The sequence below is a fragment of the Haplochromis burtoni genome, unplaced genomic scaffold, assembly GCF_018398535.1.
Source record: "Haplochromis burtoni strain Fernald_Lab_line unplaced genomic scaffold, NCSU_Asbu1 Contig_42, whole genome shotgun sequence".
Lineage (NCBI taxonomy): Eukaryota > Metazoa > Chordata > Actinopteri > Cichliformes > Cichlidae > Haplochromis > Haplochromis burtoni.
The window spans coordinates 1,618,816-1,631,081 of NW_024582403.1; the positions used below are offsets into that span (position 1 = coordinate 1,618,816).

At 40.1% G+C, this 12,266-nt stretch overlaps 1 protein-coding gene across 1 annotated transcript in view; it reads right to left on the bottom strand.

Moving 5' to 3' along the window:
* Positions 1-12,266, bottom strand: part of agbl4 (AGBL carboxypeptidase 4) — a 335,409-nt gene that overhangs the window by 301,201 nt on the left and 21,942 nt on the right. Inside the window, exon 3 of the mRNA XM_005920756.3 lies at positions 3,127-3,251. Within this exon, the coding sequence (XP_005920818.1) occupies positions 3,127-3,251 (125 nt within the window). The remainder of the gene's footprint in view (positions 1-3,126; positions 3,252-12,266) is intronic.

A 12,266-nucleotide genomic window follows, 5' to 3' on the forward strand; every position in this document is an offset into this window, starting at 1 on the left:
ACAAAAAAAGAGACATTCATCCATCCGGCCATCCATCATAACCGGTGCTACGGTGAAGCCAATTTCCACAAAGCTGCTAAGCTGATTGAGGCAGACCAAATCTGTTTCACCAGCTTACATTCCTTCAAAATGGCCATCTCACTTCCAATATCACGGGCTTTTACTGTTCCCCATTCCCTTGGCTCAGGCTGAGAGTTAGCAAGGCTTAGCTGGATGAAACACTCCAACAGCCCAGTTCTTCCCTGGAACCCACTGATATCTCTATAGCACAGCCTCTCCCCCATACTATAGCTGCACTTAGCTGGTTTATTTACTCATGCTATTATTCTTTCTCTATTAAATTTCTCAGCTTTATTTTTTTTGCTTCATGTCACAACAATATTGCAATCATTAGTATATAAAGTAAAGATTTATGTGAATTCTGATGATTCCAGGCACACAGACACAATCTAATCACACTGCCTGTGTATACATACGCACACTCTGACAAAATGCACAGGCAGCACTTAACCACAACACCTTCCACTGGAGTAGATTAAATTCACACAAGACCTTTTTTGAAGAAGGAAATTGGACAGATAAGAAACCGTTTTTTAATGAAAAAACGCTTTTGAGGGGGTCTATAAAGAAAGATCGAGCAGGGAGGTGCAATAGGGATAGATGTTCACCTGTTTTTGTCACCTCTGTGCCTGCTGCATGCATGCATCACAATATACAGCATATTATTATCTATGATATTTATAAATCTCCAGTCATTATAGTGTCACATTTCCCTTCCCTGTCCCTTTCTCTCTGTCACTGTCTCACACATTTTCTGTCATTTGGCCACAACAGCAAATATCCTATTGGCCCAGGCTGCAGGCTGCTGGTGCTGGTCTATCTGGTCCTGGGATCGATCCGGCTCCAAGCCGAGGCCTCCCATTCATCTCAGTGCCATAAAATGTGATTAGTGCTGACTACAGCACTGCGGGGAGATGGGCTGATAGGCCTGATAGCCTCAGATAGACTGGGCTGGACAAGCTACAGGAAGACAGCAGCACGCTGTGGATCCCTCCTTGCCATTCTCTGTTTTGCTTTCCTTTTTTCCTTCCATTGTCACTTTACATTTGCTTTTTCCTCACTATCATTTTGCCAGTCTCTTTGCTTCTTTCTATCTAATCAACTCTGTCTTTATATCTAGCTGTCTCCAGACTGTCTGTTTCTTTACTTTATCTCATTTTTTTCTACACCTCACAAGTACTGCTGTGCTGTGCACAAATTACACTGCAGCAGTCAAACTTAAATGCCAATATTGTCAGCTTTTCCTTCTTTTTATTCTGCAATGTTATATTCAAATGATACAACAAGCCTTCATCCCCTTAAGCCACACACGGCGCGCACACACACGTGGTGTATCTCTTTGCCATGTGACCACGTCTGTCAGCCAATCACCAGCTCCAAGCTTGCCAGTGGCAGGAAGTTTGGAGGCTGTGACAAGAAGTGAGGTAGTAAATTGAACATTACCTCTACCACTAGCTCTGAGGGGGGAAACTGGAAACTGATAAGAATTTAGCGTTTCAGACTGCATTATCAATATCACCTATCAATTCAGTTCCTTATCGATTCTCATTGGTCTCTCATTTGCTTTGAGAGTCACCGCCATCACTAAGCAGCATATCAAAGACATTACATCTGTGTAAACAAACTGCATGCTGTATGGTCAAATGTTTCTGAATGCTGGAGGTATTTTCCCTCTTTGTTGTGATCAGTGTAATGTGTAATGTATTACACATATTACACAGAATACTTTTTTTTAAAAGTAATGCAGTACTTTACTCAATTACTCCCAGGGGAAAGTAATTTGTTATACTATTACACTGTAAACCTGCAGTCTACAGCCCCACACACCACCACAAATCCCTATCCTAATAAGAGTACATATATGATCTTAATCTTAGTATTTAGGTAGGAACAAAAAGCAGCCAGGGCCAAGCAAAGGTGAAATCCGGCCCACAAAGACTTTAAAGGGATCGCCACAGCAATTCTACTTTAGAAACATGAACAAGTAGAATCGAGGCTGCAGCTTCATCACTGCCTTTGTTACCTGTTAAAGTTTAGGGTCTGGCTGCTGGGCCGGTCAGCATTCACTCAACTATTAGGAACCCTCCCTCGTGCTTTACTCTCGCGCTGCTCCGTGTGGCAAATCAAGCGCACCTCTCTGCATTTCGAACACGTGTTACAACAATTAAGAGGACCTGAGGGAAGCTCGGAAAGCTAAGCAGAAGTTATTTGGAGAGGAGAGTGACTGCCGTTGGTTGAAAAGAGAGGTAAAAAAAAACTTCAGTGGTGTGGAAACATTATGGGTTCGCGGAGTGAGACATGGATCAAGTAGACATAGTGTGTAAACTTTGCTACAGTGTCGTAGCTGCACCACAGAGCAACACTGCAACGTTCACTAAACATAGATGTTTACATTTTTCATTTATTTTTTATATTGCAAACATTTGCACTGTTATCAGTATTTGCACACTATTTTATATTGTTTTTTGACAATCTTTAAAGGCATTATCCAATACATTGTTATTGTTAAATAAATATCGTCAAATAATCGAGATCTCAATTTCAGTGAAAATAATCGTGATTATCATTTTTGCCATAATCGAGCAGCCCTAGCTATATGTAATATTAAAGTAAGAAGAGAAGTTGATAGTGATGCAAACATTGCTGTAAGTTTATAGTTGTTTGAGTATAAACCTAAAAAAATCTACATTAACCCTTTCATGCATGATTTATGACAACCTCAATCAGGATTTTTTTCCTCATATATTTATTCATCTTTAGGCATAAAAAAAAGATTTTTGAACTTTTTTTTAAAAACGTGTACTATTTAAAGAGTTTTTCACAGGTGGACAACACACGTTTTGACAGTATGGAGTGGCACATCAGTGTCCAATATGTGCAAGTATACCATCAACACCTACACAAATACAAGAAAACAGCCTTTGAATAGCTGTCCACTATAATGACCACTATGTGTGAAAGGGATAAGTTAGATAGCACTGTCTATTCTAAATTAATTAATAAGTGAAGACGTGGGTGCATACAGAGACAGCCAGCAAACACACTAAAAGGCCAAAGCACGCTAACCTGTGTCTCTCGGACATTCTCCACAGTGAAGTTAAACCACACTCTGAATCGGGGGTTGCAGGTGTCAGGCCGGATGAAGAGATCAAATTCAAACTCACTGATGTAGTCAACACGACCCAGGTTCCCTGAGGGGAAGAAAAAAAACAACTTAGATTGGCATGTTGTAGAACTGATCAGTGATTCGCTTCTTCAGTATTGCTAAATCCTCTCAGTCGATATACACAAAACTTTACAGAAAGACAGGCAGGCAATCCCAAGACAAGATAATGCTGTAGAACAGCTCCTTTTAAATCTAAGACGTGCTTTTAAAGACACGTGTTCACATTAAATGTCATGCAGACACACAGGCCAACCTGTTTTATTAACAGCCACCCAAATATGCATATTATGTGACCAAGTCAAGGTTTCCTATTCCTCAGTGAATTTATGGCAGCCCCGCACAATAGCAACACTGACCATCATATATTGACGTTCTATTTTTTCTGCTACTGTACAATAGCAGAGTGAGTGAAATCTTTTCTCAGTGTAGAGCTGCTGGAAACATGCACAGCATCTGGATCAAAGAAGTGATCAATTGTGGAAGGAAGGAGTGTCTAGGCTCTTCTTGTGCTGAGAAAACAGCTGGCTCTGTATCATAAACAACTCGGCAACAATTTTTCCAAAACTGTTTCACTGAAATTGACAATCACAAGTAGGGCTGTGCCATATCATACCGTTCACGGTAATACCGGTATAATGTTGGGCAACGATAAGAAAATGAAATATCGCGATAGAATATCGGTAAAATGTGCATGTGCAGTGCCTTTGTTTTCATATATATGGCCTAAAAAGCATGGCGGCGACGGAGAATGAGAAGGGCGAATTGTTGAATGAAACAGGTGAACCAGAACTGGTTTGTAAAAATGTTGCAACTTCAGTGGTGTGGAACTGGTTTAGCTTTTGTCTGTCAGATACACAACAAAGCACTATTTTTGGTAGAGCATGCTAGCGGGCCGTCGTTATTACCGTATTTTTTGGAAAATACGGCACACTTAAAATCAATCCTTTTTTCTGAAAATCGACAGTGCCCCTTATAATCCCGTGCGCCTTATGTATGAATTCTGGTTGTGTTTACTGACCTCGAAACGATTTTATGTGGTACACGGCGCTCAGCAATCTGTCAAATGTGTTAGTACGACTTTGCTAAGCTACGAATCCGCACCGCTTGATGGATTGTCGGAGCGTTAGGGCTATCGTTGGTAGGCGCCTTGCGGAGTGAAACGTACTGTGCTTCAACATAATATTACCGTATTGTGTGTGTATAACCTCTTTTTAAGTTTTGTGGATATTATACATGGTTATGCTGAGGATATGTCGGCCAGTTTCCACTGGAAATGCCTTTTGGTTAAACTGTCAGCAAGGAATTTGCATTTGCACTGTTAAATTTTTATATAACTAATGCACATAAAAAACAGCTGCTTGTTTACGTGAAAATACGTTGATGGGTTTTTTTGCACTAACAAAGTTGTAGAGTTGTAAAGTATTTTGTCTAGTGTCAATTACCGTATTTCCCGGACTACAAAGCGCACCTGAATATTAGCCGCTAGCTAAAATCAGGGGAAAATCCTGTTTTGTACATACATTAGCCGCACCTGACTAAAAGCCGCAGGTGTTTCAATGTTGACTTATCATATGTAAGAGAATATGCACAAAGGGAATTGTCAGGAAAGAGATGGCTGTTTGGAGACACACCCCTTTTATTAATATTTTGAAAAACAAGTTATGGGTACATATTTGCACATGTAGTACATAACAGTAGCCTACAGCACACCAGAAAAATAGATTCGGACTACCTTTTAGGCTCAGGTGCAGTGACACAGCTTTAACAAGAAGAAAAGTCAGTCATTCACCATCTTTCTCTTCTTCCTGCGCACTAAAACCACCAAAGTCCTCTTCTCCAGTGTCGGATACAAACAGGCTCAGGATGGCTTCGTCATCCACTCTCCGCTTCTCTCCTTCGTTGTCACTTTCAAAACCAAAGAAATCCTCATTGTCAGTGTCGGAGTCCTCCTCTCCATCATGCAGCAGTCCAGCCCTTCAAAATCCGTTGGTGATCGTGGATGTTTTCACACTTTTCCACGCTGTCAGAATCCACCGGTGGAGTTGGGCATAACTTGCTTTTTGCAAGTTTATCGCCGCTCATCATCCACGCCTCCCGCTGAATGCGTAGCGCTACTTTGAAGTTTGTTTTTCGCGCTACTTCATACGGCACTACGTTGCCTGGCGAACGGACATGTGACTAACATATCACTCTTGAACCCCGATCCTTCCGCCAGGCAACGTAGTGCCGTACAACAGCGGAACAAATAAAACAAATCGTCTTACGATATGACAGAAATCATGGACAATCCATAGAAAAGCCGCACCTGACTAAAAGCCGCAGGGTTCAAAGCTTGTGCAAAAAGTAGCGGCTTATAGCCCGACAATTACGGTATATTGTCCGTTATCGCAAATTTTCAAATGTATATCGTGATAAATATCTTTGGTCATATCACCCTGCTCTAATCACAAGGTAGTCTATGGTCTTGACAAAACCCTCTCAGCATCAGAGACCCAACAGCAGCTATACTATGACGTAACTATGAGTTAATGTTAGAGTACAGATGAATTATGAAATCAACTGCTTGTTCATCTGGTTAAGTTTAATTCTGAATGTTTCTTATGAAAGTTCTCTCTCTCTCCTGCTGAATAAAAGTAAATATCACTGGAATGCACTCTGCCTGACAAAGCAGCAGGTCGGACTACGCTCCCTATTTTTCTGCAACCAAACCAACTTAATGCTCAAGTAGAATTACTCTCAGACATTTACTGCCATAGGTATGAGAAACAGAAAGAGCACAGGGTGTTCAAGCAATCCATATTTGACACACAATATACTATTCACAGCAAAATTAATAAGAATAAAATACATCCATATGATCAGTGAAATATAATTAATCCACTGGGAAATATGTTCCATATTCCAATTCTCACAGCTGTCTTTAAGCTGGGTGGGTAGTAGCTGATTATAAGACAGGCTTTCTAAATATAGGGCTCATGTTTCTATTCTAATTCATATCTGCACACATTAATTGGAAACCCTTATGCACAAATTATTGGCTGCCAGTGTAAAAGCTAAAAAAAGAGCTAAAAGTCTGTTAGTCTTCTCAATAATAATAATGACTATATAACAGTTTATTCTTAACTCAATAAATGTGACCAATCATCTCTGTGATTTTAAGTATTAGAATGTAGTGCAGCATACGAGCAACAGCTGATCAAGTTTGTTGGGAACGTGTCCCGACCACTAGGCTCCACCTCCCTCGCAGCTTTATTTCAGGGCGTTGGGGTACTGCTGACCACCTGGTGGCAGGTAGTACCAAAGCAGCAGCACGCACACACTGACACAGCAGATTATAGACAGATGGGCTAACTACCACACTGTCAAAGCAGATCCCTCTCCTTCTGCCATCGGACAGCTAATCCACCAGTCAGCTTGTGACACACACACACATGCATACAGAGACCACACACCCACTTTGCTCTGCTCCACTGAAACTATACACAGACGTGCCATCATTAAGTTATATAGGACTGCAGAAAATCACCAGGTGCACTGACAAATAAACATTAATGCTTCCTCTGAAACTTTGTTTCGTGATGGGGGAAAAAAAGTGACTTTTTGGGATACAATTCATTTGATTCTGTTCTCCATTTATGGTGCGTCTCATTACACTAGGTCTTTGTTTTAGGCCTTTATGTTCAGCCTCATTGGCTCTCATGACCTATAGTCAACGAGGCAAGTATTTTTAAGTTATGTCTGATGACACAAGATGTGCGGCAAAAAGAATCAGTGAAGAAAGGGAAGTGAAAGTGAATGCAGCATTCCTGTAATAGCAAAATTGAGCACAAGCAAAACATTCGCTCATGTCACAGCTATAAATGTAAAGTTTTATTTCAATTCATACAGCACATAATGGAAATGCACAAGCAGTAAGAAGCAAACTGCCTGGTGTTATTGTGAAACAATAAGCTGATGACTGATTCGTATTTACATTTAAAGCCTGGCATCCAATAACAGCTTCCACTAATGGTGAGTGGCATCTCATTCCAACACACCAGTGCAGGAACGAAAATCTGTCTTTGTAGACCACTAGTCTGATTAGGGAGTGTCTGGGAAAAGCTATGACACAGTATATAAGTCTTGTACTTCATCTGCTTATTCAACTGAAATGTGCTGAGTCGAATTCATAGAGTATAAATCCCAAGAAAGTAAGGCAAGAGAGACAATAATAAATGTAGACGTGCAGTCTGCGGAAAGGAGAGAGAGGCAAAGAGTGTCGATTCATGACCTTTATTGTGTCCAACTTACAGGTGCTAAAAGAAGGATTGCAAAGAAAGTCAGAAGGTGTGTATTTAGCTGTGCATGTATAAAGAGAACTACATGCACCAGCTCTGTTCAGCCAGTTTAGGAGGAAAGATTATAAAAATACTGTCACAACCAAAAGGTGGAACAATTAAAAGAAAGACAAACAAGTGTTTCTAAGATGACCTTTTCTTGTGATCCCCAAATTATTGTCAACATATTCTTTGAGGGAAAATATTTTCCATTAGTCTTTTGTACATTTTTTTTTTCAAAAAAACCCAATTTCCAGAGTAGACTTTTTTAAAGTATTTAACCAAAGGGAGAAAAAGTTTACTGTACATCCTGGCACATTTATCACGTGTTCATGACAACAGTGACCTGTAGCAATATGGAATGAAATATTCCAGAAAAAAACCCTAAATTCATCACATGAAAAGCACAGCTGTTTGGGGGGTAGGCAAGCATGCACTAGGTTTCTCACACTAAGCTATTACAAGCTGAGGGTTAAACCAGAGCTGGCTGCAGGTAGAAATCAGTAACATAGACACATTAGATAGACAGCAACGCAGCGCCATCTCCAAACAAATGTGACATTAAATCGATCGTCTGTCATACCAACATCACAGCTATTCATAGAGGCAATGCTGCCAAATACAGCCTATTAGAACAAGTTAATAATGGCCTCCAAAGGTCATCCCTTCTATCAGACTCTTAATAATGTTATTCAATATTGAAAACCCAACCATTCTCTGAGGGCATTTTAATTATTTATTTGGGGTCATTACTCTTTTAAGATTTTAGACTTAGTAAGTGCTTTTAAACCATTATATGAGGGATCAATAGGTTGATTTTTTTTCTCTCTGTTGTGATTAGATCATTACTTACTACCAACATTACTTAACCGAACAGTTAATTGGAAATAAACTAAAAATGATGCCGAGATTTTTCCTTTAAAGCGTTTAAAATTTAAATAGGTGGCTTAATGGCCGTGACCACAATTTCGTTTGCTTTCTCAGGATTCAGAGGCTCCACTATAATTCCTTATTATGGACAAATTTTTACAAAACACTGCACTGAAAATAAAGTGGATTATAGTAGGTGGATTGTAGTCTGGCTCAAAATAAACATTGTCTTAGATAAAGAAAGAACATGACTATATATATAAATATATATGTTCTTTCTTTATCTAAGACATTGTTTATTACAAACCAGGCTATAATATATCTATATATCTATATATAGATTTGTAGCACACCATTTGCACAGGTTTCCCAGGATTTTTCCCCGTGTATTCGTTTGCTAACAATAAGTATTAACATTTCTAGTTGATGAAAGCCATCAAAACCCAAACACACTATGCAATAGCTAAACTTCTGCACAGGAAACAGATACTAAACTAAACGTGGTCCACTGCTGTTTATGAATACAGTATCATAGTTAGCAACAGTAGCCCTGGGCGGCTGGGTTATTGAGCCTAATGCTCGAAGGCCTGACGTGAGAGATGGCTGCAGCATGAAGTTTAAAATTACATGTTCAGCTCGCAGAGCAGTAGGGATATGACACGCCATTGATCCCCGTTTTAATTTTATGGTGGCTACCTCCAGATTCAAACGCTTTGGTAGGCTGGTAGCCTGACCCTTTTAATCAATCCTATATCATTTTGTATTTAACCAGCATTAACGGCTAGCTGATTTTTCTGAAATGCCCACGGAAAGCATTAAAGATAAACCAGATAAATCTAAAATAGGTTATGCGGATCACGTATGATGTTCTAAAGAGATTCCAAGTACACCAGATTTGTCAAAAATTATTTTAGCTTCTTTATGAAGCAGACAGATTGTTTAAGTGTAAGAGAAGCTAATGAACTCCAGACTGCGAAAGATGAGAAGGGTGAAAAAAATGAAACAATTTCTAGTCCTTGAGATCTCTTGCATAATTCCTCTTGAGTATCATCTCTTTCTATATTCTTTTTCATTGGTGTCTTGGCAGGTTATGTTGAATATCAATCTTCGTCCTTGAGGGAAAACTAGCGCAGCGTTTAGACATTAACAAATTGGTTTTCAATGAACAGCTTAGCCCTGCTGGTGCAGCCCAACAAAACACAATTGCTGGTTCTCAACAAGATTTTACACATGACAGTTTCTCCTTGAGGAAAACCCTGAACAAAACCCTCAGTCTTTCTCTATACTTGTATGTTTTCCCCCCGATTCTCTTCGCCTTCTGTGTCTCTCAATGTCTCACACAGAAAAACAGAAAAATCGGACATATTTTTCAGCAAGGGTGTAAATGACCAGACACTATATGTTGCAAACAAAAGTATCAGTGAAATGGGTATGAAACCTGCATCATTACACAGGGCCATAGGCAAGTAAACAGGGTGCAAGCATGACTTGGCCAAGTGGACAGTCAGTCATTCATACATGGGCTCACAGAGAAGAGAAGTATATAGAGATGTGTCGTGGTCGTTGTGTGTGTGTGTGTGTGTAGTGTGTGTGTGTGTGTGTGTGTGTGTGTGTGTGTGTGTGTGTGTGAGAGAGACAGAAAAAGAGGGGACTGGAGGAGGAGCAGAAGAACCTGGCTAATGTAATCCCATTACAGAGGTACAAGAGGGAGCAGTCACAGGCTCAGCCACAACAATGGGCCGGCCTGCAGCCTGTAGCTATCCACTGGATGGATGGTTTCTGCCATGCAGATGGAATCATATACAGCAGCAGCAGCCTGCCCGCCTCAGGCCTGAGGTGGAACTCACTCACACAGCCAGCCATTAGAATAGATAATAAGCAGTTGTTTCAAAATGAAAACCTGTGTAGTACAGTGATCCTCCTTAGAGAGAAGGACTCCATGTCCTAGTATGGAGTTAGCAACGTGATCACCACACATCACACACACACACACACACACACAAACACCACCAACCAACAATTTATCAATATATAATATAATATTAATAATAACATATATAACATATACTATAATAAATATTATATGAGAGAGAGAGAGAGAGAGGGAGAGAGAGAGAGAGAGGGAGAGATAGATATATCAGAAACAAAGACTGTCTTATAATAGAACAACTTCAGATAATTCATTCAGTTTCTTTTGCCAGGCACAGACAAGGCAGCAACTGTGTTTAAAAATCAGACTATAGATTACAACAGGTCTGAACTGCTGAGGGAGACCAGCCAGGCACCTATTTAAACTTATTTTTTACTGAGTTCCATTTCATTATTGGAAAACACATCAGCTTTTCCCCCCAGCTGCTCTGTGGTGTGAGGAAGATTCCTGGACACAGAAGAGGGGGACCGATAAAGATAGAATTGATTCCAGCCAGCAGCGGCGACAGCCACAGTGTAAGGGGCTCAGTTAAGACCTGCAGCAAAACGTCTGGTTTTGCTCTGTCTCTCTCTCTTCTTCCAGTCTAAAGGCAAATCGTCACTGAGGCAACATCAATCTCCTGCCTCATGACTTCTCAAAGCATGCCTTCTCCCCTGCTGCCTTATCACTTCATCTTCAGGCAAGATTAAAGAGGTCACCTCCAAGTTTCCACAATCTAACTAACTAACAAGTATAATAAACTGCAGCCTATCATATAACCTTAAAAGGATGCTTTCTGTTTTGTTTTGTTGGGATTTTTTTAAGTTAAAGAACAAGTTCAAGCTTTTGCGGTATAAACATTGACATAACTAACGCATCTTTAAACATATTTGTCCATATAGTAAATATGAGGCTACAGCAAGCAGCCAGTTATCTTATCATTGTCTAAATGCAGAGAGAAAAGACACAGTCCGGACTTGTCAAAAGCCAACATTAAAACTTAAAACTTCACAATAACAAAGTATAAAAACTACACATTATAAAGCATATGTAAGCTAGTAGTGTGTAGCGAATTCATCAATTTTAAAGTATTATTTCTAAATTAATACATACATATACAAATGCTTTTCTCTTCATTAAAATCATAACCCTAGCTGCAAGAATCAAAGTGCGCGGGATGTATGATGATATAATTGCATTCAGTTCATGATTAAAAGCTAAATACACATGTCAAGTTCATGGCAACTCATGAAACTCATTTTCAAACTCATTTTGTTGCTTTTTTATTTTCTTCTTAAAGGTAAAAAGAGCAAATTCTTTTATTTACAAATCTGTCATAGTAGCATTTTGAGAGATATTCATTATGGCAATAGAGGATTGGTATTTCTTGATTAAATGCCAGAACAGCTCAGTGTTATACAGACTGGGTTTTTGAAGTTCCATGGAAATGCCCATTGATTTCAGATTCTCCTTGACTAAAGTAGAGTAGAGCCAGATCACGTCCTCCTTACCCCAAGGAGTTGCTTTGAGTTTGCATTGTGCCCAAGGAGGAGACCATCCTTCTTCATTTGCGTCATCTGAGTTCACCTGTGTGCTAAGACAATGAATAACTTCACTTCCTCTTTTAATGTGACTTATCTACATAAAGTTAGCTCTGTGAAATAGTCACTATGGTTTGTAAACTCATTCATATTGTCTTTTTTCAGACACTCAGTAATAATTGGACATGGGCGATCGTGGCTCAAGAGTTGGCAGTTTGGCAACCTTGCAATCGGAAGGTTGCCGGTTCAAGTCCCGGCTCGGACAGTCTCGGTCGTTGTGTCCTTGGGCAAGACACTTCACCCGTTGCCTACTGGTGGTGGTCAGAGGGCCCGGTGGTGCCAGTGTCCGGCAGCCTCGCCTCTGTCAGTGCGCCCCAGGGGGCTGTGGCTACAATGTAGCTTGC